We start from the raw sequence: 25,343 nt of genomic DNA, 5'->3' as shown, positions 1-25,343 counted from the left end.
AATTCCTCCAAAGTTGGAGTTACAGATAGTTGTGAGCCACCAAGCATAGTTGCTAGGAATAGAGGCAGGTCTAATTAACTCCTCGAAGAGATAATCCACAATTAGATCATTCTTATAGGTACTATAACAAACAGGCTTAGATGTAGTCCTTGAATACGTAAAATATTTTGTTTTGTTTTGTTGAGGCAGGCTCTCATTCTGTAGCACAGGCTCTTTTGAAACTCAAAACAGGCAAATCTTTCTGCCCAGGGTTCTAGGATTACAGACATTTCTAGATGTGAACCCCATGTCTAGCTCAGGGTCTTCCTTCCTTCCTTCCTTCCCTCCTTCCTTCCTTTCTTTTTCTTTCTCTTTGTGCCCTGGAACTCACTATGTAGACAAGGCTGGTTTTGAACTCACAGAGATCACCTGCCTCCGCCTCCTTGGCGCTAGGTGACATTCGCCAGCACACCTGGCTACTTGTCGTCTTAACACATGTTCTCTAAAACTCTTATCCTCAAAATACTGCAGGAGACCCCCCTCCCCATCCTGTCCCCTTGGCAAATGTCTCCTGTCCTTTGATGAGTCAGGCTTCAACTGCAGCACCGGGGCTTGCTCTGGCACCTGCAAGCACATCAGACTATTTCACCAAGAAAGTCTCCTGGCAGCATTTAGAGTTGGGAAATCTATGGCTTGTGCTTTATGTTTCTTAAAGGATTCGTGATGTTCAAGGCAGGAGAGAGCTGGAGACTGTTCTAACACGCTCATTCCCTGCAGAGACAGGGAAGCTAAGACCCACAGAGGCAGAAGAGAGAGCTGCTCCAGGAAGCCGTGGCTCAGAGTCCTAATCTGGGCTTCTCCTATCACATCCTGCTGCTCCTATACTATGAACCACGCAGGAGTGGATTTTAGACACGGGGCCAGCAAGTGTCATCTTGAACCAAATCGTCTAATAAGGGCAAACAGTTTCCGTATTTTTCTTACTACCTGCTAGGACAAGCAAGCTGCCCAGTCCTTGTTAGTGCACTGCGCTGGAGACATTTTCTTTGTGAACTTTTGTAAAGATGATAGCATCTTTGCTAATTTGCTCTTGTTAGTGGAATTTGTTGTTCTCCTTCCCCCCTCCCTCTCTGTCTTTCTTCCTTCTTCATGGGGTTTCTGTCTCCGAATGGCCTTTCACTCACTATGTGACCCAAGATAACCTAGAGCTTCCGAGCCTCTCTGCAAGCCCTGGGATTACAGACTTGTGTCACTCTGCAACGCTAGGAGGAAACCCAGGGCTCTGTGAATGCTACACAAGCACTTTACCAACCAAGATGCCTCCCAACCCCCGTGTTTGTAGAGTTAATTGGGAAATAACTGCTTGCCAGCTGTTGCCTGGGTGATTTAAGTCATAAATGAGGCAGCAGCAAGGTTTAGGAAAGACGTTGTGTGCATATTTTCCTTCTACACTTTTCCCTCCACCTCCAGGGTAAAAAACCAGGTGGATCTGCCACCAGGAAAAAAAAATTTCGAGATCTCAAGATACACAGTTTAACAAGGGTTTATATAATAATCTGTAGTGCTGAAACAAAAGAAAAATTTTCATAGATGCCTTTTTTTTCCCAAACCAGTCTGTCTTGTCTCTTCTCTCTCCTCCCCTCCCTTTTCTTCCCCTACCCGCCCCCCCTCCCTCCCTGCTTTTCTTTGATACAGTCTCACTCGTGGCCCAGACTGGCCTTCAACTCAGAGTTCTGCCTCAGCTCCTGTGTGCTGAGGTGTGTACCACCCTTTGGGTAAGGTTTCTATAAAGTACCATGTAGAGCATGATCTATGCCACACATGTCTCTAAACCCTGGAATAGCACTGGTGAGGTACTTGAGTCTCAAAAGCACAACTGAGGCTGGATTCTGCAGAATGCTGCGCTGGCTCACTTCATTCTGAGTGCCCGTGAACAGCTGTACCGTAGGAACCTCCATCTCTCTGCACCTTCCTTTAGATCTGTGTACTTGACGGAAAGGAAATTTAGTGCGGAATGCATTTTTTCCTCGTTGAGTATTCAAACACCGAGCCTGCTTTTCATATGTCACATCCTGTGGCCTCATCCTTCTCTCTTCTGTTCCCCAGCATTCCCGTGGTTTGGCATGGATATTGGTGGAACCCTGGTTAAGTTGGTTTACTTTGAACCGAAGGATATCACGGCAGAAGAAGAACAGGAAGAAGTGGAGAACCTGAAGAGCATCCGGAAGTATTTAACTTCTAACACTGCCTATGGCAAAACTGGGATCCGGGACGTCCATCTGGAACTGAAAAACCTGACCATGTGTGGGCGCAAAGGGAACCTGCACTTCATCCGCTTCCCCACCTGTGCCATGCACTTGTTCATCCAGATGGGCAGCGAGAAGAACTTCTCCAGCCTCCACACCACCCTCTGTGCCACGGGAGGTGGGGCCTTCAAGTTTGAGGAGGACTTCAGAATGGTAGGTTGGGCTTGCCCATCTTAGAACAGCTCTCTCTCATGTGATCACAGTGTGCTCATCTCATGCTAAGACCTGGACCATTAACCTTGGGACCTGGGCATGTCTGGGCCGTGGGTTCCTCTTCCATGTGATAATAAATATATGACATTTTCATAGGGTTGTTTCAAGAAAGGTTAAATGAGGAACTATGTCCCTACTCTTACTGAGTACTCAACGTCCGTTATTATCATCACTCTGTAGCACAGGCTGGCCCTGAACTCCGTTTGTAGCTAAAGATAACCAAAACTAATGGTTCTCTCTCCAAGACCTGGTGTGACAGTCATATGCTGCCATGTGAGTGTTTATATGGTGCTGGGATTGGACAGTTACTCCTATGTCATATGTAGAAACAAGATGATATATATCACCTTCAGAGACACTTAACTCAGTTAGTATTGGGTTTTCCCGAGACACTTAATACATAAGCTTGCGTCTGGTTCTATGGGTACATAGACTGAGGTCCACAGGAAGGCTTTCTACACATCTAACTAAGAATGATTGGTTACTTATTCCTGTATGTTCTCATACATAACTCAGTTCTGTGAACGCCATTCAGAAGTTTCTCTTAGCAAAAATAAAATACTTGGTTGGTCGTGATGGCCTGTGCCTGCGATCCTAGTGCTTGGGAGTCAGAGGCGAAAGGACCAAGACTAGCACTCTGTCTCAAAACAGACAAAACCAAAACCCACTTCACTGTGATTCATAGGGGAATTCCTTCATTATTGAGTAGCATTTTAAAGTGCAGAGCGCTTAGTGTCAAATATGGAGAAATAACGTTCAGCCCAGCTTCTCGCTATTTTGCAATCCCTTAACGTCTGTCTTCTAATCTCTCCATCTCCTCAGTTAAGATAGTGATCTCTCTACTGTCCAGCTTCATCTCCTGGGGTAAAGTGAACATAAAACTGAAGTACAGGTGTAGGTCTGTCTCGGAAAGTATAGGCAGTTGGATAAGTGTGTGGACACGGGTGAAGGAAAGGTTGGAAGGTTCCAGGACGGTGCGTTCTTTTCACAGTCGAACACCCATGAGATGTCTTGTAGGATGCGTTTTTTCAAAGCCTGTAGCACTGTGTTTTGTCACACACAAATGTCACTGAATCTTGGTAGGAAATCTGTCACTCTTTGCATAATGAGCGAACACATTATCCGTGGTGTTTAATAAAGCAGTAAGATGCAAACTATGTCACCAAAAGGAACACCATTCACTTCGCTGATTTCAGTGAGTCATTTTATGGAGTGGGTGTGCTGCTGGTAATAAAACCAGGCCCGGGCTTGCGGTGCGCGCACTGTACAAACAGAACTTTCAGTGGATGCTCCCAGAGGAGCTGGTAGTTGTCCTCCAGCAGTATTCTGAGTAAGATTGAATAGCCCCTGGCTTTAGCCATTTTCTTTTGTGTCACCCTTCCCCTGCACAGGTATAGAATTTGATACAAGCGTTTACTAAATTGACACACGGGGTCCCTTCCCCTACAGGAAGACTCAGCAACCAATCAGTTTATACACGTGGAACAGTTAAGGAGCGTAGATGTGAGAATTAGACTTGAGTCCATAGTGGGGGTGAGGGGAATTAACCCGAATTCTAGTCCTGTTTCTGCATTAACCCGCTCGGTGTCTTTTGCTGAGTTTCTCCTGTGGGCCTCAATTTCATCATCTGCAGAACAGAAGACAGGGAAGGCATACAGGACAAAAAAACTGGAAGTGGTTGGTCATAACATTATCGCTCTGTGGCTCTCGGGCCCTTTATATGTGTTTGTAGAGTAATGCCTGCTGGGTAAGAACTGGGCTTGGACTCCATTTAACTTCAGAAGAGAGCTGACTTTGTGTGGGAATGTGGTAATTTCCTCAAGCCCGCAAGTACATGCTATCCTGTCTGTGCACTGGAGATCTGAAGTGAACCAAGGTGACCTGGCAGCTTTATGCAACCTCTGTCACACCTCCATCCCTCTGCAGGGTTTACTCATGGCCTAGGAGAAAGAGTTACTCAATCTGTGTTGGCCATGAGCAAGTGTGTTTCTTAAGGTTCTGCATGGAGAAAGGTCATATAGTCCTTCAGGCAGTGCTCGGAGGAGCCTAATGAATAGACCAGAGCAGGGGGCAAGACTGGAGTATTTGCTAAGCCCTTTGGCCAAGCTGTTTCCATCAATATATTTCTATGATAGGTGTTGGCCAATGTGAAGACAAAATTGAGAAAGATTTCTTTCTGCGTCCTGTTGGAATAAATGATGTGCTTGTATCTAATGTTTGTGGGAATGGATAGGCTCTCCTGCCTTCTTTCTGTGTGCAGCTATTCATCTATTCAACAAATAATTTATCATGCCCTTTCTATGTGCCAAGTAGTATTATGTACAAAACAAATCTCTTGACTACTCTTGTGGTCAATGATCAAATATACAAGTGAATATGCATTGTGTGAGTGTGTGTGTCTGTGTGTCTGTCTGTGTGTGTGTCTATAATGTGTGTTTCTGTGTATGTGTGTGTTACTGTGTGAGTTTGTGTGTCTGTGTGTGTATGTGTCTATGTGTGTGTATGTGTGCCTGTGTGTCTATGTGTCTGTGTGTGTATGTGTTACTGTGTGAGTCTGTGTGTCTGTGTGTCTATGTGTTCTTATGTGTGTGTCTGTGTGTGTGTATGTGTGCCTGTGTGTCTATGTGTCTGTGTGTGTATGTGTGAGTGTGTGTATCTGTGTGTTTGTCTATGCCTCTGTGTATCTGTATTATGAAGGAGAAATAGGGACAAAGTAAGAGGGATAGGAAGTGTTGGGAGGGTCTCTGTATGATGAGGTAACACTGAAATAGAAACCTGGAGGAGTAATAAATACTTCAGTCAAATAAATCCTTTAGTCAAATGCATTAGTAACTATTAAGGCATGAAGCTATCCAGACTCCAAACTCCTGGGTGTTGTAGATTAGAAAGTTGAAGATTTAGGAAGGGTCAAGATATACTCTAAGCAGTGGTTCTCAACCCTTTCATGACCCCTTTCAGTGGGTCACAGATTAGATGTCTACATTACAATTCATAACAATAGCAACAACATTACAGTTATGAAGTATCAAAGAAATAATTTTATGGCTGGGGGTGACCACAACATAAGGAGAAACTGTATTAGAAGGAGAGAGCCACTGCTCTAGGTGCTCCAGGGATGGCTCATCTGTTAAGGATGCTTGCAGCTCAATCATGAGATCTAGAGTTTGGATCCAGGCACCCGCACTGGGCAGTACACAACCACCTGTCACTCCACACCTGGGAAATCCAACATCCTCTTCTGGCCCCTCTGATATACACACATATAAACACCCCCACCCCACCCCCCACCCACATGGGGTGGGGCAGGAATAAAGCAAAAATATATATATATATATATATGTATGCCTCTCCACATTAAATGGTTTGACCAACCTTGAAGCATATGCCTGTAAAGTCATGTTGTTTGTAGAATCACTGCTTTTGGAGTTTGAGAACTCCATTATTATGGCTACATAAAAGCTCTTCGGCAGTTGTTAGTTGTGACAACTATATCGTACATAGAATAGTAAATGCACCTAAACTTTTTGTTTTGTTTTGTTTGTTTGTTTTGTTTTTTGTTTTGTTTTGTTTTGTTTTTTTCGAGACAGGGTTTCTCTGTGTAGCCCTGGCTGTCCTGGCACTCACTTTGTAGACCAGGCTGGCCTCGAACTCAGAAANCCGCCTGCCTCTGCCTCCCGAGTGCTGGGACTAAAGGCGTGCGCCACCACGCCCGGCTTGTTTTTTGTTTTTTGAGACAGGGTTTCTCTATGTAGCCCTGGCTGTCCGGAACTCACTCTGTAGACCAGGCTGGCCTCGAACTCAGAAGTCTGCCTGTCTCTGCCTCCTGAGTGCTGGGATTAAAGGTGTGCGCCACCACGCCCGGTGCACCTAAACTTTTAGGAAGTGTTAATTGCTACTCTGATTTAGAATAACCCAAAAAGCCTATAACTGATGTGATAGTCATTAAATTAGACTCTTCTATGAAATATTTTCAGTCAAGTAGGCTCTATTTCAATTTTATTATTTCTTTCTTGTAGAGTCTCTTTCTTCAGTTTTAATTAAAAGGTTTTGTTTTACGAGTATGGGTTTTTTTCCTGCATATAGGTCTGAGTACCAGTGTCTATAGAGGCCAGAAATGAGGGTCAGATTCCCTGGGATTTGAGTTACAGTTGTGATCCACTATGAGGTGCTGGGAATCAAATTCAGATCGTCTGGAGGAGCAGCCAGTGGTTTTAACCACTCAACCATCTCTCCAGCCCCACTTCCCTTAAAAAAAAAAACAACTATTTTCTATTGAGCATATTAAGATCATGGTCCTAACCAAAATTCTTATTTGAGACAGGATCTTACAGTGTCACCTAACTCCTGATCCTCCTGCCTTTGCCTCTCAGGTGCTGGGATTACAAGTATGCATCACTAGTCCTGACTTAAATTTATGATTGGTGCATATTAGTTTTCAAAATTAGTGATGTAGTAAGCTGGAACATAGATACCTAAGCTAATGTAAGCTGTGGACTGGTGAGATGGCTCAGTGGGTAAAGATGATTGCCAATGAGCCTGACAGCCTGAGTTCAGGCTTCAGTACCCTCATGGTAGAAGGAGAGACCCAACTCTTGTGACTTGTAGTTAGATCTCTACACACACTATTAGACACACTATTACACACACACACACACACACACACACACAGACAAACAAACAGATAAATAAAATTAATGTTAGGTACTAAATGACATTGATACACCAACAAACACTTCCACTGTTGAAACACGACTCTCTACATGATCTGGTTATTCATAACACCACAAAACAGTGTAGATTTTGTTTAATTTTGTAGAGGGATATTTTATCTGCCTATTATCATATCTCATTATCTGCCATGTTTCATACTTTTCTTAACAAGGGTATTAATACTCGTAACAAGAGTATTAATAATGCAACATATTCTGAACAACAGAAAATATAGAGGAAAAGGAGTCCACATTGTTTTCTGTACAGGATACGTGTGAGTTTTGTTCAGTTCAAGGCTAACATTAGTAGACACTAGAAGATATTCTTTTGATTGTTTTTTTTTTTTTTTAAAGTAAGATCTATGCTTTGAACAAGATGATGGTGATCTTTGGCTGATGCAATCAGGGAAAAAGATGATTTCATTATATGGGTTTCAATGTTAAGACTTTCTGGGAGCCTAGCAGTCCAGAGTGCTCGCTGTGCAACCATGAAACACGGAACTCAGCTCCTAGGCACCTCTGTAAGGAAACCAGGCGTGGCTGCACATGCACTTGTAACCCCTACCCAGGGTGGGAGGGAGTGCCATAGACTGGAGGCTTGCTGAGGCCTGCTGACTCTCAGCCTAGCCAGGAAATGGTGGAGAGTGATAGAAGGTACCCTAGGCCCTTCTCTATCTAGTCTGCACACACGTTCACAGGCATACACACATGCAACATGCATATACCTCCCTCCTACACAAAGGGAAAAACAAAAAGAAAAAAAGAAAAACCTTGTAAAGGAACAAGGTAAAAAAGGTTGGGTGGAAAAATCCAGAGAAAAGGGTAAGATTGGCTCTTTTGAACATGTGACTTCTCATCTAAGCAGATCATTTATGCATATTTGATAGCTTGGTTCTCATTATTAACCTGGGAATGGATTTGTGGTATTACAGGTGTAAGATATTGTAAATAATGACATTCTCCACTCTCTTCCAGTTTGATGGTCCACCTCATAATTGGTCTCTTTTATTGGATACAGAAGAAAAAAAAACTATCTTTGGGATTAGAATTCTCATTCTCATTCATTAAGCTTGCTTGAAAGGTATCTCTCTCACCTCTCTTAGGTCTGTCTTGTGAAAAGAAAAAGAATCCTGCCAATTACACCCTGTCACTCAGAGTTAATGTGCATATTGCTTTTGGTTTGATAAAATAACCATTTCTATCATGATTTGACTCTTGGAGCCAGTGTCCTTTTGAAAAGCATGCTGGAGGTAAAATGTGTTACATATTTTGTGTCTGTCATGGTGGAGCCCAGCTTCAATCCCACCCAGCACTAGAGAGGCAGAGGCAGGAAGAGTCCCTTAAATTCAAAGTCAGCTTGAAAAACGTAAGTAGTTCTAGACCACACAGTAAAACCCTGTCTCAAAACAAAGCAAAATGAAAAACACAAATGAGAGGAAGAGGAAAGAAAATGAACAAAAACATGAATTTATATTTTGCTCATTATAGTATATATATATATTTACTATGTGTTAAATTAAATATATTAATATTTAATATTACAAATATTTGTAATATTTATAATAAATAAACACATACATATATAGAATATTTGGCCACTCATTTCTCTGCTGTGGTTAAGTGATATAAAGTAGTTTAGGGACAGGTCTATAGAATCTTCCCAGGGAGCAGGTGTGTGTTGTTCTTTGTAGTGGTGTATACTCCTGTGGGTGGATGGGTGGCCAGAGGAGGGTCTCTAGTGTTCTATGTCAATTCTTCTTTTTCCTTTGAGGCAGGGTCTTTTCCTGAACCTGGAGCCAATGAGCCCCAGTGATCCTCCTGTGTCTGCCCACTTGGTGCTGGCGTAACAGCAGGGCCATAACCAGTTTATTACATGGGTGCTGACGTGTGAACTCTGCAGCCAGTGCTCTTGACCTCTAATCCACCTCTTTGACTAATGATCCTAAAACACGCAAGGAAATCCTCTTGCAAATAGAGCCTGCCTACCTGTATTTAGCACATAAGGAGCCTTTGCTCTGCCCTCTAAAAATTAATCATCATATGGAAATGTTTCCAAAAGTTTTTTGTTTGTTTGTTTGTTTGTTTTGTTTTTTCAAGACAGGATTTCCCCGTGTAACAGTCCTGGCTGCCCTGGAACTTGCTTTGTAGACCAGGCTGGCCTCAAACTCACAGAGATCCCCCTGCTTCTGCCTTCCAAGAGCTGGCATCACAACTGCTCAGCCTCCTAAACGTATTTTAACTTGAGATTATATGCGTTCTTGTTTTTTTTTTTTCAGCAGGTTCCACATATGCTAAGCAAGTGTTTTACCACTGAACTGTATCCCCAGCCACGACATGAGTTATTTTACTAGTCACGAGTAATTTTGAAAACATTTCAGTGCAGCCATCTCATGCGACTCTTGAAAACGGCCCTTTCAATTAGGTAGGGTGGGTTTGCTGCGGACAGTAATGGGCACGGCTCTCTCCACTCTGCAGCTGCAACGATCATGCACCTCTTTCCTCATCTGTGGTTCTCAAGTGCATTCTCCACACCAGCGCCTTCACTGTTAACCGTGCGTGGTCTCCTAAACCTTTCCACTCACGACTCCCCTTTTCCCCTACGAAGTTTAAATTTTAAAATTTTAATAGTTATTTATTTATGTGTGTGGATATTTTGTCTATATGTATGTCTGTGTACCATATGTGAAAGGACCCGTATCGGCACAAGACGCCCTAAGACCAAATTCTTAGCACAAAAATTTGTTTGCTCAGAGACAAAGGGCAGGGAATAAGAGACAAAGAAGGGAGACAGAGGGTGTAGAAGTAGGGGAGTGGGGTGATATTTACCCCAGAGGGACAAAGGACTGCCTTTGGATAGAGAGCTGTGGCCCAGAGGCAAGTGGTAGTGTATAAAGAAAATCCCTGTGTTAGGATAAAGTGTCTAATTGAGATTGGGCATGTTAATTAGGGTAGCCAAAAGGCAGTTTTCAATTGCTGTATTTAAAACTTTGATAGCTGGACCTTGGAAGTCAGCCTTGGGGGGTGGGGGGAGTGGGCAAATAAGGGAATGGACCTTGGCGACTAGATTTAGGAATGTAATCTAATACTAGATTTAGGAATGTAATCTAATGGTTTTTTAGTGAGGCAGAGGGAACTGGGGGTAAAGCAAGGTCTGCCAGATCCGTGTTAGCCATGCTCAGGCTGGCTAGAAACCCTTCAATGTCTGCTGCCCACAGAGGCTAGGAGAGGGTATTGGATCTTCTGGACCTGGAGTTACAAATGGTTGTGAGCTGCCATATGGATGCTGGGAATCACACCTGGGTCTTTAGCCGCTAGTCCTCTTAACTGCTGCTACATCTCTCCAACACCCTAAGGAGTTGTTCTGCAATCCCATGTATATAGGTGTGTAGCATAGGCATTCAAATAAAATATTTACTGGTAAGAAATTAATTATATTTTTGGATATTTATTCTTAGTTATGTATATTTGTATGTGTGTGTGTGTGTGTGTTTGGGGGCGGGGGAGGGGAGGGAATGAGCATGTGAGTGCTTTTGAAGGTTTAAAGAGGGCTTCGAATCCCGTGGAGCTGGAGTTACAAGCCCTTGTGAACTGTGGGGTGTTAATACCTGGAGCCATACTTGGGTTCTCCCCCAGAGGAGTGCATACTGTTAAACACGGAGCCATCTCTCCACTCACCCCCTCCCCCAATCATTTTCAACCAATTCTTTAATATACATATAATTTTACCTTTACTAAAAAGGAAAGCAAATTTGATGCGGAGATGAATGTGCTGATTAATGTTGCATGCTGGATTAAATCTTGACTGAATGTTTGATTCTGCAGGACACAGCACATCTTTAAATATTTTCAGACATACGATTTATACTTTGATTGTATAACCATCAATGTTGAGACCACTGCTTAGCATGAATATGTAGTTCAAAATGGCAAAAATATGTTTAGGGGAGATTTGAGAAATTGCTGGAAATCCTGCCCCAAATCTCAAGCCAAAATTCATTCCACATTAACAATACAAAATAGACTTACTTTATTTACGTGGAATATGTTAAGGGTGTACAACAGGGTACCTGGGGAGTCAGAGGGCAGCTTGCTGGAGGGTTCTTTTCCACCATGAATTTACACAATAACTCAGGCCCCTCTCAGTGCTGAGAGTTGCAAGTAATGGGGAACCAGAGCCCACTTTTACTGGCTTTAAAGGCTCCGGGAACACATCTCTTTCTGTATCTGCATTTAGTGAAGCTGGCTTGGGGTTTTGCAATTGACCTTGGTCAGAAGGAATTACACCATAGGAATCAGTAAACGCTATTGCTCCCAGAGCCTACTGTTGCACTCCACCTTGCTTACTGTGCTGTGTTCAAACTCCTGGAAACTTCATGGCACGATTGCTGGCTCTGGTAATTAAATTTGCCATCATTCAAGGCCCATTCAAGATCAGGATGAGGACATATACAGCCATGTGCTGTATAACAGTGTTTATTCACAATAACATACATAGCGGACAGAGATTCCCAAAGATTATTGTCTAGGAATGTTATACTGACTTCGTTTGTGTAACTTTGCTCTGTGCTGTTTGCACAGTGATGAAATTCCCTACCAATACATTTCTCAGAATGTAGCCTTATAATTAAGCTATATGCATGATTGTTTTATTAGTCAACTTTTGGTTACTAGAATAAAATGCCTCAGGCAGTGTAACTTTATAGAGAAGAGTGTAGTTGGGCATAATGGTCCAGCACTTCAGAGGCAGGAGGCTCAGGAATTCAAGTCACCTACTCTAGACACACACACACTCTCTCTCTCTCTCTCTCTCTCTCTCTCTCTCTCTCTCTCCTTCTCTCTCTCTCCTCTCTCTCTCCCTCTCCTCTCTCTCCTCTCTCTCCCTCTCTCCCCTTCTCTCTCCTCTCTTTCTCTCTATCTCTCTCTTCCCTCGTGTGTCCTCTCTTCTCCCTCCCCCTCTCCCTCCCTATTCTCTCTGTTCCTCTTTCTCTCTCTCTCTCTCCCCTCCCCCTCTCACTCTCCCTTTAAGGAAAAAAAATGTTTTATTTGCAGTTTGGGACCTTGAATTTTTTTTTAATAGGATCTGTCTTTGAAGTTCAGGATGATCTCTTGTCTCAGCCTTCCTAGGGCTGGAGTACAAGCATAAGCTACCATAACAGACTTTAAAAGTCCAACATCATGATACCCTGGTGGTGGAGTGGACTCTCTTGGCAAGAGAGACTCAACAAACTCAGTCAGCTTCCAGTTTTCAGGGAAGGCACTCTTCAGGGCTGCATGTGCTTATTGAGAGCCAGTTGGGGCAAGTTCCACCTGCTCATCACCACCCTGGGAACCGTGCTCCCAGAGCATGGAATCTAGAGGAAAACCAACTAACCAACCAACCAACCAACCAACCAACCAACCAACCAACCAACCAACCAACTAACCAACCAAAAACCCCCAACATCTAAACCAGAGCAGCTTGAAAAGCTGCTGGGTCTTGAGGCATAGGCTCCTGAGGCAGTGCTGGATCCATTGACACACCCACTGCAGCACCTGCAGAAGGTGAATTACAAACCTGAGCAGATCGTCTTGCTGATACAGTCCTGGGCCGCCTTTTACCTTTAGCCAGTCCATGGCACCCTCCCCTTTGGCATCTTTGTCGTGACTGGAGACTCCAGCCCAAGGCAAACATTTCTCTGTAGCTGGGATCTTAAAGACCAGTTTTAAGCTCTTCTCCAAGTAAATCCAGGTGTACAGACAAACTGTCAAGTATCCTGAATTTCAGATTACCTATTTGGACATCTCTGCTATCAGTATGGCTCACTATTTGAACCTGGGAATCCCTCCTTTATCCGCAGGGTCTCTACAAAAGTGACCTGTGACCTATGTTTACTATTTTTTTTTGACTTTCATGACCTTAGGCTCCAAAAAAATATCTATCCTTCTGAAAATGTGTGTGCTTTCTGCTTTTGCCGTATTTGGAAGGTGGAAACAGTGTTTCAGACCAAAGCTGGATGTGTTTCCTTCTTCTATCTGACAAGGGATTTTCTTCCTCCCAGGGTAGTTTCAGGGCATCTAGCTGGACACATTGTCTCTGTCCATATTTATGATGTTGGCTCTAGGTGTGGCTGTCAATATTGTTGATGAACCTGTGATTAACATTTAAGCAGATTAATTTATATCTCTAAGACTGGCTTATGCAATCACCATTTTAAGCTTGGGGCTGACCCTTGAGGTGATAACTTTCCCTGTTCATTTACTAAGTGTGTATTAAGCAGTGACTAAGAGCAGTCTTTAGTGCAGAACCAAGGCACCTCTGAGGTGCCAGGCTGTGACCAGAGATGCAGGTTTCAGGCTGAGGAACCAAGAAGATCAGAAGATATAATATGTACCCTGCTGTGGGAGTCCCCTCTAGTTTTTCAGGCCTCTGGACACTTCTCTACCCATAGCATTGTCATTGATGCCTCTTAGAATATAAATGGTGTGTATCTCATTGAAACATTTCAATACTTGATAAAAATGAAAGATTTGGAAACATTCATGGGATGCATTAGCTTTGGGCCACTTTGAATGCTTATTTCTGTGTATCAATAGTCCTTCTGTCACCTGGCCGGTGACCTATTCTGATTCTGTAGCGCACTTACAGAATTCTGTCAACGTTAAGTAGAAAATCCAGATGAGTGACAGGAAGTCAAGTTTCCTTGGAGCTGTCACCTTACATGCATATGTCACCTTATAGTCATGTCTGTGTGTGGGATGTGTGGGCAAGTGGGCCCACAGTATGTAACACATAATGCCCACACTAGTATTGGTCACCTTATTGTTTTTGAGGCCGGTCTCTTACTGAGTCTGGAGCATATAGACTCAGTAAGGCTAGCCTACCAGTGAGCTCGGGGGATCCTCATGAATTTACCTCTCAAAAGCTAGGATTGCATGTCTGAAGCCATAATGCCTACCCTTTTAAACTTGAGTGCTGGAGAACCCAAACTTGAATCCTTTATGGCCCAAACCATCTTCCAGGATGTAGCTCTTTATTACCTTTTGTAACAATAACAACAAAAATGTCTTTTTTTTAAAAGTAGAGTATATAAGTCTATCTAGCATTTGTGTTGATTTTTTCCCCAAGCCCCATGAACAGCAGTAGCAAAGAAGATGAAAACAGAATCACGGGGAGATGTCTGCTAGTTGCTAGTGTGTCACTTACAGAAATTCACCTAATGTCTTATTCCGACCATTGAGTAAGGCTAACACAACCTACTTGTACTTTTTTTTGTCCATGATGGTAACTTTTGGTTTTGGGGTATTTTTGTTTTTGTTTTGCTTTATATTATTTTAGCAGCTGAATAGGCAAGGCAGGTCTTGAACTAATGATGTCCCCCTGTCAACATCATTAGTGTTGGAACTGCAGACATGCCACTAGTCCAGCCTCATGGGATTCTTCTGGTTTTTTGTTTCCGTTGTGTGTGCATGTGCGTGTGTGCGTGTGTGTGTGTGTGTGTGTGTCTGTCTGTCTGTGGGTCTTGTGTCTATGTGTCTATGTGTCTGTTTGTGTGTGTGAATCAAACCATCACTTCATAGATTTATTTTTTCAGTACTGGGAGTTGAACCAAGGGCTTCATGCATGTTGTACTCTACACTGACTACAGCCCTAGTCCTTTTTTTGGTTTGTTTGTTTGTTTGTTGTCAGGGAAAATAATCACCAACTTGGACCTGAGGCAGCAGTATTAGGAATTAAACTTTTAAGGATACAGGATGGCTACTAGCTGCTCAGACCAGCCAACAGCCCTTTGTTCTCTGTATCTAGAGTGGTGGAGGAGGGTTTATCTGTTCATATTAACCTTCTTCTCCATGGTGTCCCATCTCCCGCTTGTCTCTGGCTGACCTGCCTCCTCTCCAAATAGCCTCCCTTTCTTCTTTTTTATCACATATATTTGACCAACCTCTCTTTCTGTCCCCAAGAAGAGGATGTCTTACCTCATAGACCTCTGAAAGGACAATCCTGGGCCACTTAGCTAGTAAGCCTGTTGTGTGTGGTGGGTGCCATGCAGAGAGTATCATGGAATCTTCACAGCAACACCGAGAAGCCAAATAACTCACCCCAGATAACCCCTGTTAAGTTAAGTTTTAGACCTGGAGTTCAAAGGCAGGCCCAGCTGCTCCAGAGCCAAGTGTGGCAAGAGGCTTTGTGGACTCAGAGGGGACTCTTTTCCACTCCCAGGCCTTTTGACCCCATATTCTGTCACACATATGTAGGATTCTCATTCGCTTCTGAATATTCTACTGCAATGACCACTCTTCACTGTTGTGACAACATGTTTGGCAGCTTATGACTACAGAGATGTCTTCCATCAAAATTCTTGAGGTTGACAGCCCTCAGTTAAAGCCTTGGGATCAACACAGTTCTGTAGAGGTCGTGGGGAGATTACACTGGTTGCCTTTTCGAGGGTCTGTTTACTCTTTGTACCCCAGATATCAGAGTGCAACACTAAGATATCTGTCTACTTCTTCAAAGGCTTCTTCCTCTAGCTTTCAGACCTTTCCTGTGTGTGTCTCCTGCCATTAGAGTTAGGCTCCATTGGGATGATTCATCATGAGACCATGGTCACAGATTCTGAGAGTTAAAACAAAGGCCCACATCCAGGCCACCAGTCTACATGCTAATGAGTGCTTTCCTGACAACCAGGCAGCTCTTGTTTGTGTAGCACAGCTATTTTTCTGGCTATGACTGCTGGTCCGTACTCTTTCACGCTGGAGGGGGTTCTGAGTGCATTTCTTGGCTTTGAAAGTGAATCTTATAGAGAGCACACACCTCCCAGTCGCCTCGAACCACGTATTAGACTACAGCATCTAACAGGGTTTTGTTCTCTCGTAGATTGCGGACCTGCAGCTGCATAAACTGGATGAGCTGGACTGTTTGATTCAGGGCCTTCTTTATGTTGACTCGGTTGGCTTCAATGGCAAGCCAGAATGTTACTATTTCGAAAACCCCACAAATCCCGAGTTGTGTCAAAAAAAGCCATACTGTTTGGATAACCCATACCCTATGTTGCTGGTTAACATGGGCTCAGGCGTCAGCATCCTGGCAGTGTACTCCAAGGACAACTACAAAAGAGTGACGGGGACCAGGTAAACATGCTCTCCACCAGGAGAGCCTCTTCATGCTTAAACCATGCCTAATTCTTGATGAGCAGTATCTAGTAAAAGGTTATTATCATCGAATACATTTTTTTAAAAAGAACTACGTTGGGCTCCTGTATTGCCAAGGAGCAGTTTATTGGATGTTAGTTTTCGTTTGGTTTCAGATGCAGGGTCTTCCCTTGTAGTTAAGGCTATCCTGAAGCTTAGTGTATAAGCCTCACAATCCTGCCTCTGCCCCCTGAGTGCTGGGTGTATAGACATGAGCCAATAACCAGTTTACTGGATGATACATCAGAGGAGAAGAAGTTGATTCATGGTAAGGTTAATAGCATAAGATCTATGTCTACTGGAGGTGTCCTGCTCAGGTTGGGTGAAGGAGGGTGGCGCACATTAGTTTGCCAGCCTGTAGGTGTACTGAGTGCCCGTAGGATGGCAGAGACTGCCAGCCAGCCTTGGATTGGTCAGAGACGCTTCACAGAAACTTTCTCTTGGAACCTTTGTGGTCTCAAGGCAGGAAAGATGGCTCGAAACAGCATATCATTCCAACCAGCAAACAGAAGGCTTACAAGGAATGGTTTTCCTCTTCTCAGGTAAGCGAGGAGTCAGAGCAGCTCATAGAGGTGTTGGGATGCAGGGTATCAGAATACAGCCCTGCGACCCCTGGTGGTCAGAATACTTCATAGCTTTTTTATTTGTTTTTATTTATTATCTATTCTTGCACTCAAAGACCCATGTAGGGCAAACAGGCTCAGCTTCCTGTCAATGGGCAGCTCAACATGGCCGAAGGACCTGTTGTCAAAAGTCATTAAGAGAGCCCACTGTGAACGAAATTAGGCTGATTTGGTAAGAAGCATTCCTTCAACTTACTAGACCATAAAAACCTGTCTTTAGAGGAACTAAAAAGGACTGGTGCCATGCAGTGTGTCCTTAGCATATGGTGTTGAGACCATTCGTTGTTGGTGCCAACAGTACTGACAGATGAACATGGCTCGTTACTTGTCTGGACCCCAGGGTTCTCATTTCTGCCATGAAAGGTGTTGCTTGATTTGTTTGTTGGTTTGTTTTGCTTCCAGCACTGAGAACTCTGTAGCATGCTTCACCTGTAGCAGGAAAGCTCCGCCCTTTCAATGTTTCTTTCTTTGGTCAACTGGGGTTGAGCAGTTAGTGTCTCTCTCTATCCCTGGGGAAGGTGATGGTAGCCAGCGTCTTAAGACATTTCTAGCTGTTACAGTTGGAGGTGGGACCCAACAGTACATAGTAGGTTGAAGTCAGGGATACTGATAAAATTTGGTAATGCCTAGGGAAGATCCTCCAATAGCAGAAGATATATAAAGTCCCCCTAAACCAGGGTTGCTACAGTTGAGAAACCCTGGTGCATACACACACACTGAAGCCTGTGTGGGTTCAGAATGTAGTATCTGATATGTTTAGAAACTGCTACCAGGCACACACACCTTTTTGTTTTTTAGTTGTGATTTTATTTATTTAATTTAATATCATTGTCATTATCATTATCATTGTGCAGCCCTGACTGGCCTTGGAGTTCATCATGTAAGCCAGGCTGACCTCATACTCACAGAGATCCACCTGCCTCTTCCCCCTGAGTCCTGGGAGTAAAGATGCCCACCACAGTTCCTGGCACAGCATATATCTTTTTATTAAGAATATAGTGGCTTACTTGCTTGGCCAGGAACAAACATTGATGCCATGGTCTCACTAGGACCACCAGGAGTGTCAGACTAGGGATACTCAGCTAGACAGATCTACCTTAGAGTGTTCTCCTGGCCGAGGTGTAAGTTTTCTAATAACTACAGACTTCTCCTAGGAGCAATTGAGTTGGTAAATCTGCTCTCCAGGCACTAACAAGCTACACATTTTCCAGTTAGAAATAGTCACCCTTTTGTTGATGCATACACAGTAGCTAATGAATGATATCACAGACCCAGCCTCAGATGTGCAGGCTCCAGGAATCTGTATCACCTTGAGAAGCTGCTAAGGAGCTAATTGTGGGGTGTGGCTTCTTCACACATAAGGAGTACCTGCAGAAGGTATTGATGACTGCCCTTTGTGAGCCTCCTGTGTCAGCCTCCCAAGTGCTACCATTACAGGTGTGTGCCACCACTTCCAGCCCAGAAGTTTCTCTTGTGATATGTTAGAAAACAGAAGATGTACACAGTTAGGGAGAGTGGTAAAAATTAGTATCTAAGACACACTTTGGGGACCACTGGTGTTAATATGCAAGCTCACTACAACTGAGCTGTATCCCCAGACATTGGGAGCACTGGTGTTAAGCAAGCTCTCCCCCATTGAGCTGTTTTCCTAGACCCTTGGGGACCACTGATGTGAGCAAATGGTGTGAACTTTAAAAGTTTTTTTTGCTTCTCATAAACTGAGAGATGCAACCCTAGGTGTTTGTTAATTCTGCCTTTTCTTGTATGATGTTGCTTTTTTTTTTCTTGTTAGCTTCTTGTTGTTATTTTGGTGGATTTCATTTTTTATTTTGTTTTTTTTTGAGGCAGTGTCTCACTATGCAGCCAGAACTTACCTTGAGTTTTCCACAGCACACCATTCATAGCCTGTATTTGTGTGTGTGTGTGTGTGTGTGTGTGTGTGTGTGTGTACGCGTGCGCTCGAGTTCGTGCAGGCACATGTGTGCATGCGTGCATGCATGATCATGCCCAAATCTTTACATAGTTGCTAGGGATTGGGACACAAGTCCTCACTCCTGCTTGTCAAGTACTTCACCAATGGGGCCACCTCCCCAGTAAGTGTTTGTAAAAAGCCATGTTACCTCATGGTATCCGTTTCCCATTAACATGTTTTAAATGGTCAATTTTGTATACTTTCACTGCTTCCTAGATTAGGCATTTTTTCTCCCCAACACAAATCCAATTCTATGTATGAAAATCAGTGGAAAATGAGTACATTACAGCATATAGTCTATTAAAAAGAAGAAAATAACTGTGTAACCTCAGTGGAAGGAACAGTGCATCTCTCCTGGTCATTCAGGAGTCTATTTTAAGGGAATACACTCGAATGCCCATCGATGGGCACTGCTCAGCAGGCATTGCCAATTCAATTTCTAAACTGAGTAACAAGATTTCTTCTCACGGACGGACAGTGATAGTATCCAATGCCCTTTCTTATCTATATATTTTGCCTCTGATATACTGAGGATGTTTTTCTGCATGTCTGCCAGAAGAAACTTGTGAGCAAGGAAGTGCCTTAACTAAATAAGAAGGTCGAGAGTAAGGACAAGTGCTAGGAGAGCCTGGCCCTCCTGTGACGTTACGTTCCTCTCCCCTGTCTGCAGCCCCAGCTGTACAGGTACACGCCTGCTTTCCTAGTCAGCTTCTTGTCTGGAACCATTTTCTCTTCCTCCTTCCCACTCTCAGTTATACCAACACATCCATGAATGCGTTACCTTCTTTCTAAGTCAGCCAATGTCTTGAGATGCCTACATGGTGGTTGAATGCCTTGGTCCTGGTGGATGCCTGATTGTTCAAACAGAGATTATCAGGGGCAAAAAGTGTCGAAGCTGAAAATTCCAACAGACTTTTTAAAAAATGTATTTAGGGAGCAAACAAAAAAAAATGTAGGCAGCACACATACGCAGCACCCAATCTCATTAAACCCACTGTGGGGTTTGCGGTGCAGATGAAGGTAGACTGTCTTTGTATGTGCCTCTTGGTTCACTTGGGATCTCATAATGCCAGACCCGTGACATGTAGATTTTACTGGTTGTACACAATGACATATATGGCCCTTGAAAAAGAACTCTTTTTGGAGTTGAAGAATTTTTTTCTGTCTAAGAATCACAGTCTGAGAATATGACACAGCTTTATTTTAAATGCAACTTTCAAAACTATGTGCCTGTCTATAGTCTGGTGTCTTCTTGGTAACAGTTATTGATAATCAGTATAATTTGTCATACATTTTCTTCTGCTAATCTTCCTACTCACCCTTACAATTAAAACATGGTGTCCAAATTCTCTCCCCCTCTCCCCCTTGGACTAGTAGCTCTTTGAAGCTTCAGAACCAGTTGATGGGAGCAGATGACTCTTCCCTATTTATCATCATGGTAAATCAGAGAGAACACTTTGCTAGCAGTAGCAAAGAATTGAGGCTCTCTTTCCTGCCATGACTTTCCTACCTGTAGTTTAGTTCCCTGAATTGTGTTAGTTTAGTTCCCTGAATTGTGTTTTCATGATACCGGGTAGCTTTGATATTGATATGGAATTAATTTTATTCTCAGCTACTATAATTAATTCTAAATTTGACAACAAGGACTATTTTGGAACCAAAGCCTTTGAAATAATGGAAAGCTTTTAGAACATTCGTCATCCTTGAAACCGTTTTGTGACTTTTTTTTTGCTTTTACTGTTGGGTGGTAATTAGAAATAAGCAACGCCCTTTCCCAAAGACTAGTAGAAAACATTATTTTACTAGGGAGGCAGTAGTTTTCTCTCAAAGTTTCCGAGGTAGATTGAGATGAATACTCTAGAGAAGTAGGGTCAGGAAAGGCCTCCTGGGTTCGCGGCTGGGGCAGAGCCACGAGTCGACTTTGTCATCCCGGGGCCTTGGCTCTGTAGTCAGGAAGTATGAACATAGCGTCCCCTGTGAATTTGCATTCAGTCGAATGTGATGTTTGACATCATCCATTTCACTGGTACCGTGCTGCTATCAGACTACCCAAACAGAAGAAGCCATGATTTGACGCCTTTCAAAGGTGAGCACACTGAACTTAGGCTGGCAGACCACACTTAGGCTAGTAGCTGGCTGAAGGTCTCACAACAGAAATCAGTGAGAGTCCTTTTCAATTTTATTCTCAAATTTAGGGGCATGTTTTCCTTGATGATTAATCATACCCGCTGCCCTCTTTTCTGATCCAGTCCACCCTTAAGTTCGGTTATAACGCTGGCCCCTGACTCAGGTGCCCCGCTGCTCTTCACCAAGGCGCCCCTTTGTCTTTCTGCATTTTTATGAATCCATATTAATAGTCTTGATGTAGCTGGGGACTTGGATGGGCATATCACAAAGCGACAATTTTAAAAATCAACCTTATTGTTCCTTCAGTCTTGGAGGTGGGACATTCCTAGGCCTATGTTGCTTGCTGACTGGTTGTGAGACCTTTGAAGAAGCTCTGGACATGGCAGCTAAAGGCGACAGCACCAATGTGGATAAGCTGGTGAAGGACATTTACGGAGGAGACTATGAGCGATTTGGCCTTCAAGGATCTGCTGTAGCATCAAGGTAGAGACTAAGTGGCTAGGAGCTGTAGAGAATCCACACAAAACAGGCTCTCTGCCCGGACCATTCATCTAGCTTTTTCACATACATGTCAGCCTACCAGCCTGGTGCAAATATCTATCATGTCAGACCTCAGACTTGATTCCTGTCCTTAGTGAAGCGCTGAAACCTTTGCCGCTGGATACTTGTGCTTAAGATAAGGCAACTTTGAAAGAAGGTTCTGGAAAAGGCCCATGGTTTCTCCCATTCCATTCTAGTCTAGAAGCATTACAAGTTTCTCTCCCGTTAATAGTCATACTACTCTGTCCCTTGCTAAGAAGGAGGCAGCCAGCTATTCATAGTGTAATACTGTCTGCTTATAAGCCGTGAGCGGAGTCCGCTCATTTGACTCTCCGGAGGATTATTCATAGTGCTTCCCAGAGTACCTTGGTGGAAGCTTGGGTCCTGCCTGGGGATGACTTTGACACTCTCAATGATATTCCCAACATAGCTTTGGCAACATGATGAGCAAAGAAAAGAGAGAGTCCATCAGCAAAGAAGACCTCGCCCGGGCCACATTGGTCACCATCACCAACAACATTGGCTCCATTGCTCGGATGTGTGCACTGAATGAGGTAAGGCTTGAACCCTGAGACGGCCAGAGGCCACCCCCCTGCATCATCTTTGGCAATATAAGAACTGTTGTCATTCTCAGGAAACTTGCCCTTTATTAGGTGGTTACACCTTCTCAAACATGAGAAGGGTACAGCGAGTGAGAGGGGAGATATTAGAATTTACTTTTCAATGAATACCCGCATGGAAGCAGGTTAAAATTCCAGTCTACCTTCCATTCTCTCTAACTGCCATTACTGCCGTGGACCATGGAGATGTGAGAAAAGCCCTGGGTGTATGCACAGATATCCGAACAAGAAAATGCTTCCACCCGCAATACTCGATATTCTTTCTCTCTGCTTTCAGCTTCTTTACAGTGTTGCCTTGTGGCATGGAGTTCAAGCAGCATTGTACAGGGCTATCAAAGCACAGAGAGCTTGCGACAGCCAAGGCCAGCCAGAGCCCCCAGGCGTAAGGAGAACGTAGCACTGAGGACAGACATAGGTTTATTAACAAGTTTTGAAAGATTGCTAAGTTCTTTTGGGAAAGGGAAAAGTGCAACCCCTCTTTAAGGAACAAGGGTTGAGAAGTAGAACCGTCCTCTCCTTGAGACATGTTAGGACGACAAGCAAAAGAGTGAAACAGGTAATAGGAAAGATGTATACGAAGCACAGTAGGTCAATATGCAGTTTGTAATAGAAATATGACATGCATGCAAAAGATAGTTCAAATCATAAGTATCATAAATATTATACACACACACACAGTCACTACCTAGATCAAAAAATGAGATTTTAAAGGTACTTCAAAGCCTTTTTGAGAGCTAGAGAGACAGGTCAGTAGTTAAGAGCACGTGCTTCTCCTGCAGAGGACTTGAGTTTGGTTTCCCAGCATCCAACCATGACTGGTTGCTCACGGCTGCCCTTAACTGCAGCTCCAGGGGATCTGTGGAGTCGCTGCCAAGCAGTGTTAGGGTACAAAGCACTTCTGTTTGTTTGTGTGTCTGTTTTCATGCTCGTTCTGGATTTGAGCTTTGTGGTTACAAAAAGAGACACCCCCCCCACACACACACACACAACCCTGAGTAGAGTATGTTCCTGTCACCTGGAGAGCAGTCAGCACTTACTGGCAGTCCCTAGTCCACCTGGGTTTAAATAGGAAGCTGGTGATCAGGCTCCCGAGACATGTCTTCTCAAAGTCCACTTTGGTCATGAGATGCACTGGAAATCCGGGTTTATTTTTCTAGTATTAACCTCTGCATGGTGTTTTTCCAAGTAGCCAAACAAGCTGTAAGACTAACATGTGGGTAGGTTGGCTGTGTTCATGACTCTCAAAGGTCAGTTGCAGAGTGACAAATCTTTGCCCCACTGAGCAACTGTGGCCTTTCCCCTGCTTTCCAGAGTCCCCTCCTGCCCCACAGTTGGCTGGAGTGAGCCAGTTCTATTAAACACAGGTATCATAATCCCTTTGGGTGAGGCAACAGAAGCATTGGTGAAGGTTTATTTCCAAGAGCTTGGGCTCTTAACCAGTGGCCACAGCAATGAAGACAATGTTGGTCCGTTCTCCATCGGCCATTGACTGTATAAATCCTCAGGGAGAGGTAGGACCCAACTCCATGACAGGATGCTAGGCCCGATCTTGTGCAAGGTATCAAAGCTGCCATGAATGGAATAGTGCAACAGCCTGGATTTTAGCAGTGCCCTCACCCTCTTCCTCTGGCTTTTACATCTTGCCATTCCTTCTCCCACTATATTCCATGAGCCTTAGAGGGGAGTACCTTATTTATGCTAGAACATTCAACAGTCATTTATTCTCAGCACAGTGACCAGTTACAAGCATCCACAAAAAGAAGCTCTTCTGACTAAAGCTGACGTCAATACTAGTCCATGGGCACAAACAGCTGTTTAGAAGATAATCTGAGAGGCACATTATATCCACCTAGCAAAAATAGCTTCCCAACTAGGGCCTATGACCTCCCTAGGCACACGTTTTGACCAGGTGTATAGTTTCAGATGTGACTTTTCTCCTGTGAAGTGCACCTCAAATCCAGTCTGAACGCAGTAGGTTGCTCCCACAAGAAACTTCCACTATGGCACCTGTGGGCAGTTCTTGTTTGGACAGTCGATATTGTTACATACACTCAAGGTTCACAGCTCCCTAAGGCTGTTGATGTCATCTCTCTCTCAGCCACCTGCGTTGCTCCTTTTATTTAGTTTTGAACAGATAATTCAGAGACTCGAAGATAGCAGAAAGGAGTCAGAGAAGTAAGTCCACTTCTACACTCATCTCAGCTTGAACCCCACTAGAGAAGGTCCACTTGTTTTCAGATTTTGGGTTGTTTTTATTCTGTTTTATATGGCACAGGAGAAATAATATGCTTTCAAAGACAACAAGCTCTGCAGAACATTGTCCCCCCCCCTCTCTTTTTTAATTTTTCATATGTGTATGGGTGTCTCAACTGCATGTAGTCTGTGTGCTACATGTGTGCTGCGTGTGTGTAGTCCCACAGTCTGTGTTCTGTGTTTGTGTAGCACCCACAGAGATTAGAAAAAAAGGAGTTGGATGCCCTGGACTCACAGTTGTGAACCAGCTTGTGGGTACTGGGAATCAAACCCAGATAGATCCTCTGGAAGAATCCGCTAAGGAATAATTGAAAACTGTACAATCTACCCACTACATACCATTCTGCATCCTGCTTTGTTTGTCTCGGGTTTTATTATGGAAATTTCTAAGCATTCATAAAGGAGAGAGAGTAAAAGGCTCCCCTGCATCTGGCAGTTCATTCTGATCAGTTTCCAAGACCACACATATGCCTGTCTACCTTTCTTTTCTCTCTTTCCTCGACTCCTCTTTTTAGCTTAAAAAAAAAAAAGTCAGACATTTTACATCTACCATCATTATCGGTCTACACGTGCGTCAGATAAGCACCACTGAAAATATTGCCTCTCACTATTACACCGTGTGTCTTAAGATTGCGATATTTGTACTTCAGCATTTATAATAGCTGTTTAGCACTCTAGATGCTGCTGGTGTTTTGATCACCTTTCTTTTTTTCTTTTTTTTTTTTTTTGATGGACCATCTAGAGACTGCCATATCTGGGGATCCATCCCATAATCAGCTTCCAAACGCTAACACCATTGCATACACTAGCAAGATTTTGATTTTTTTTTTTTCAGG

The 25,343-nt window shown here is 43.6% G+C and overlaps 1 protein-coding gene across 2 annotated transcripts in view; it reads left to right on the top strand.

Moving 5' to 3' along the window:
* The window catches only part of Pank1 (pantothenate kinase 1), a 67,340-nt gene that overhangs the window by 34,492 nt on the left and 7,505 nt on the right, over window positions 1-25,343 (top strand). For both annotated transcript variants that reach the window (XM_021152494.1, XM_021152495.2), the window contains exons 2-5: window positions 2,086-2,438; window positions 16,059-16,312; window positions 21,401-21,577; window positions 22,065-22,188. In XM_021152494.1, the coding sequence (XP_021008153.1) occupies window positions 2,086-2,438; window positions 16,059-16,312; window positions 21,401-21,577; window positions 22,065-22,188 (908 nt within the window). The remainder of the gene's footprint in view (window positions 1-2,085; window positions 2,439-16,058; window positions 16,313-21,400; window positions 21,578-22,064; window positions 22,189-25,343) is intronic.

Source organism: Mus caroli, chromosome 19 (assembly GCF_900094665.2).
Source record: "Mus caroli chromosome 19, CAROLI_EIJ_v1.1, whole genome shotgun sequence".
In the NCBI taxonomy this organism is placed as follows: Eukaryota; Metazoa; Chordata; class Mammalia; order Rodentia; family Muridae; genus Mus; species Mus caroli.
This window is presented reverse-complemented; position numbering and strand designations above follow the sequence as displayed.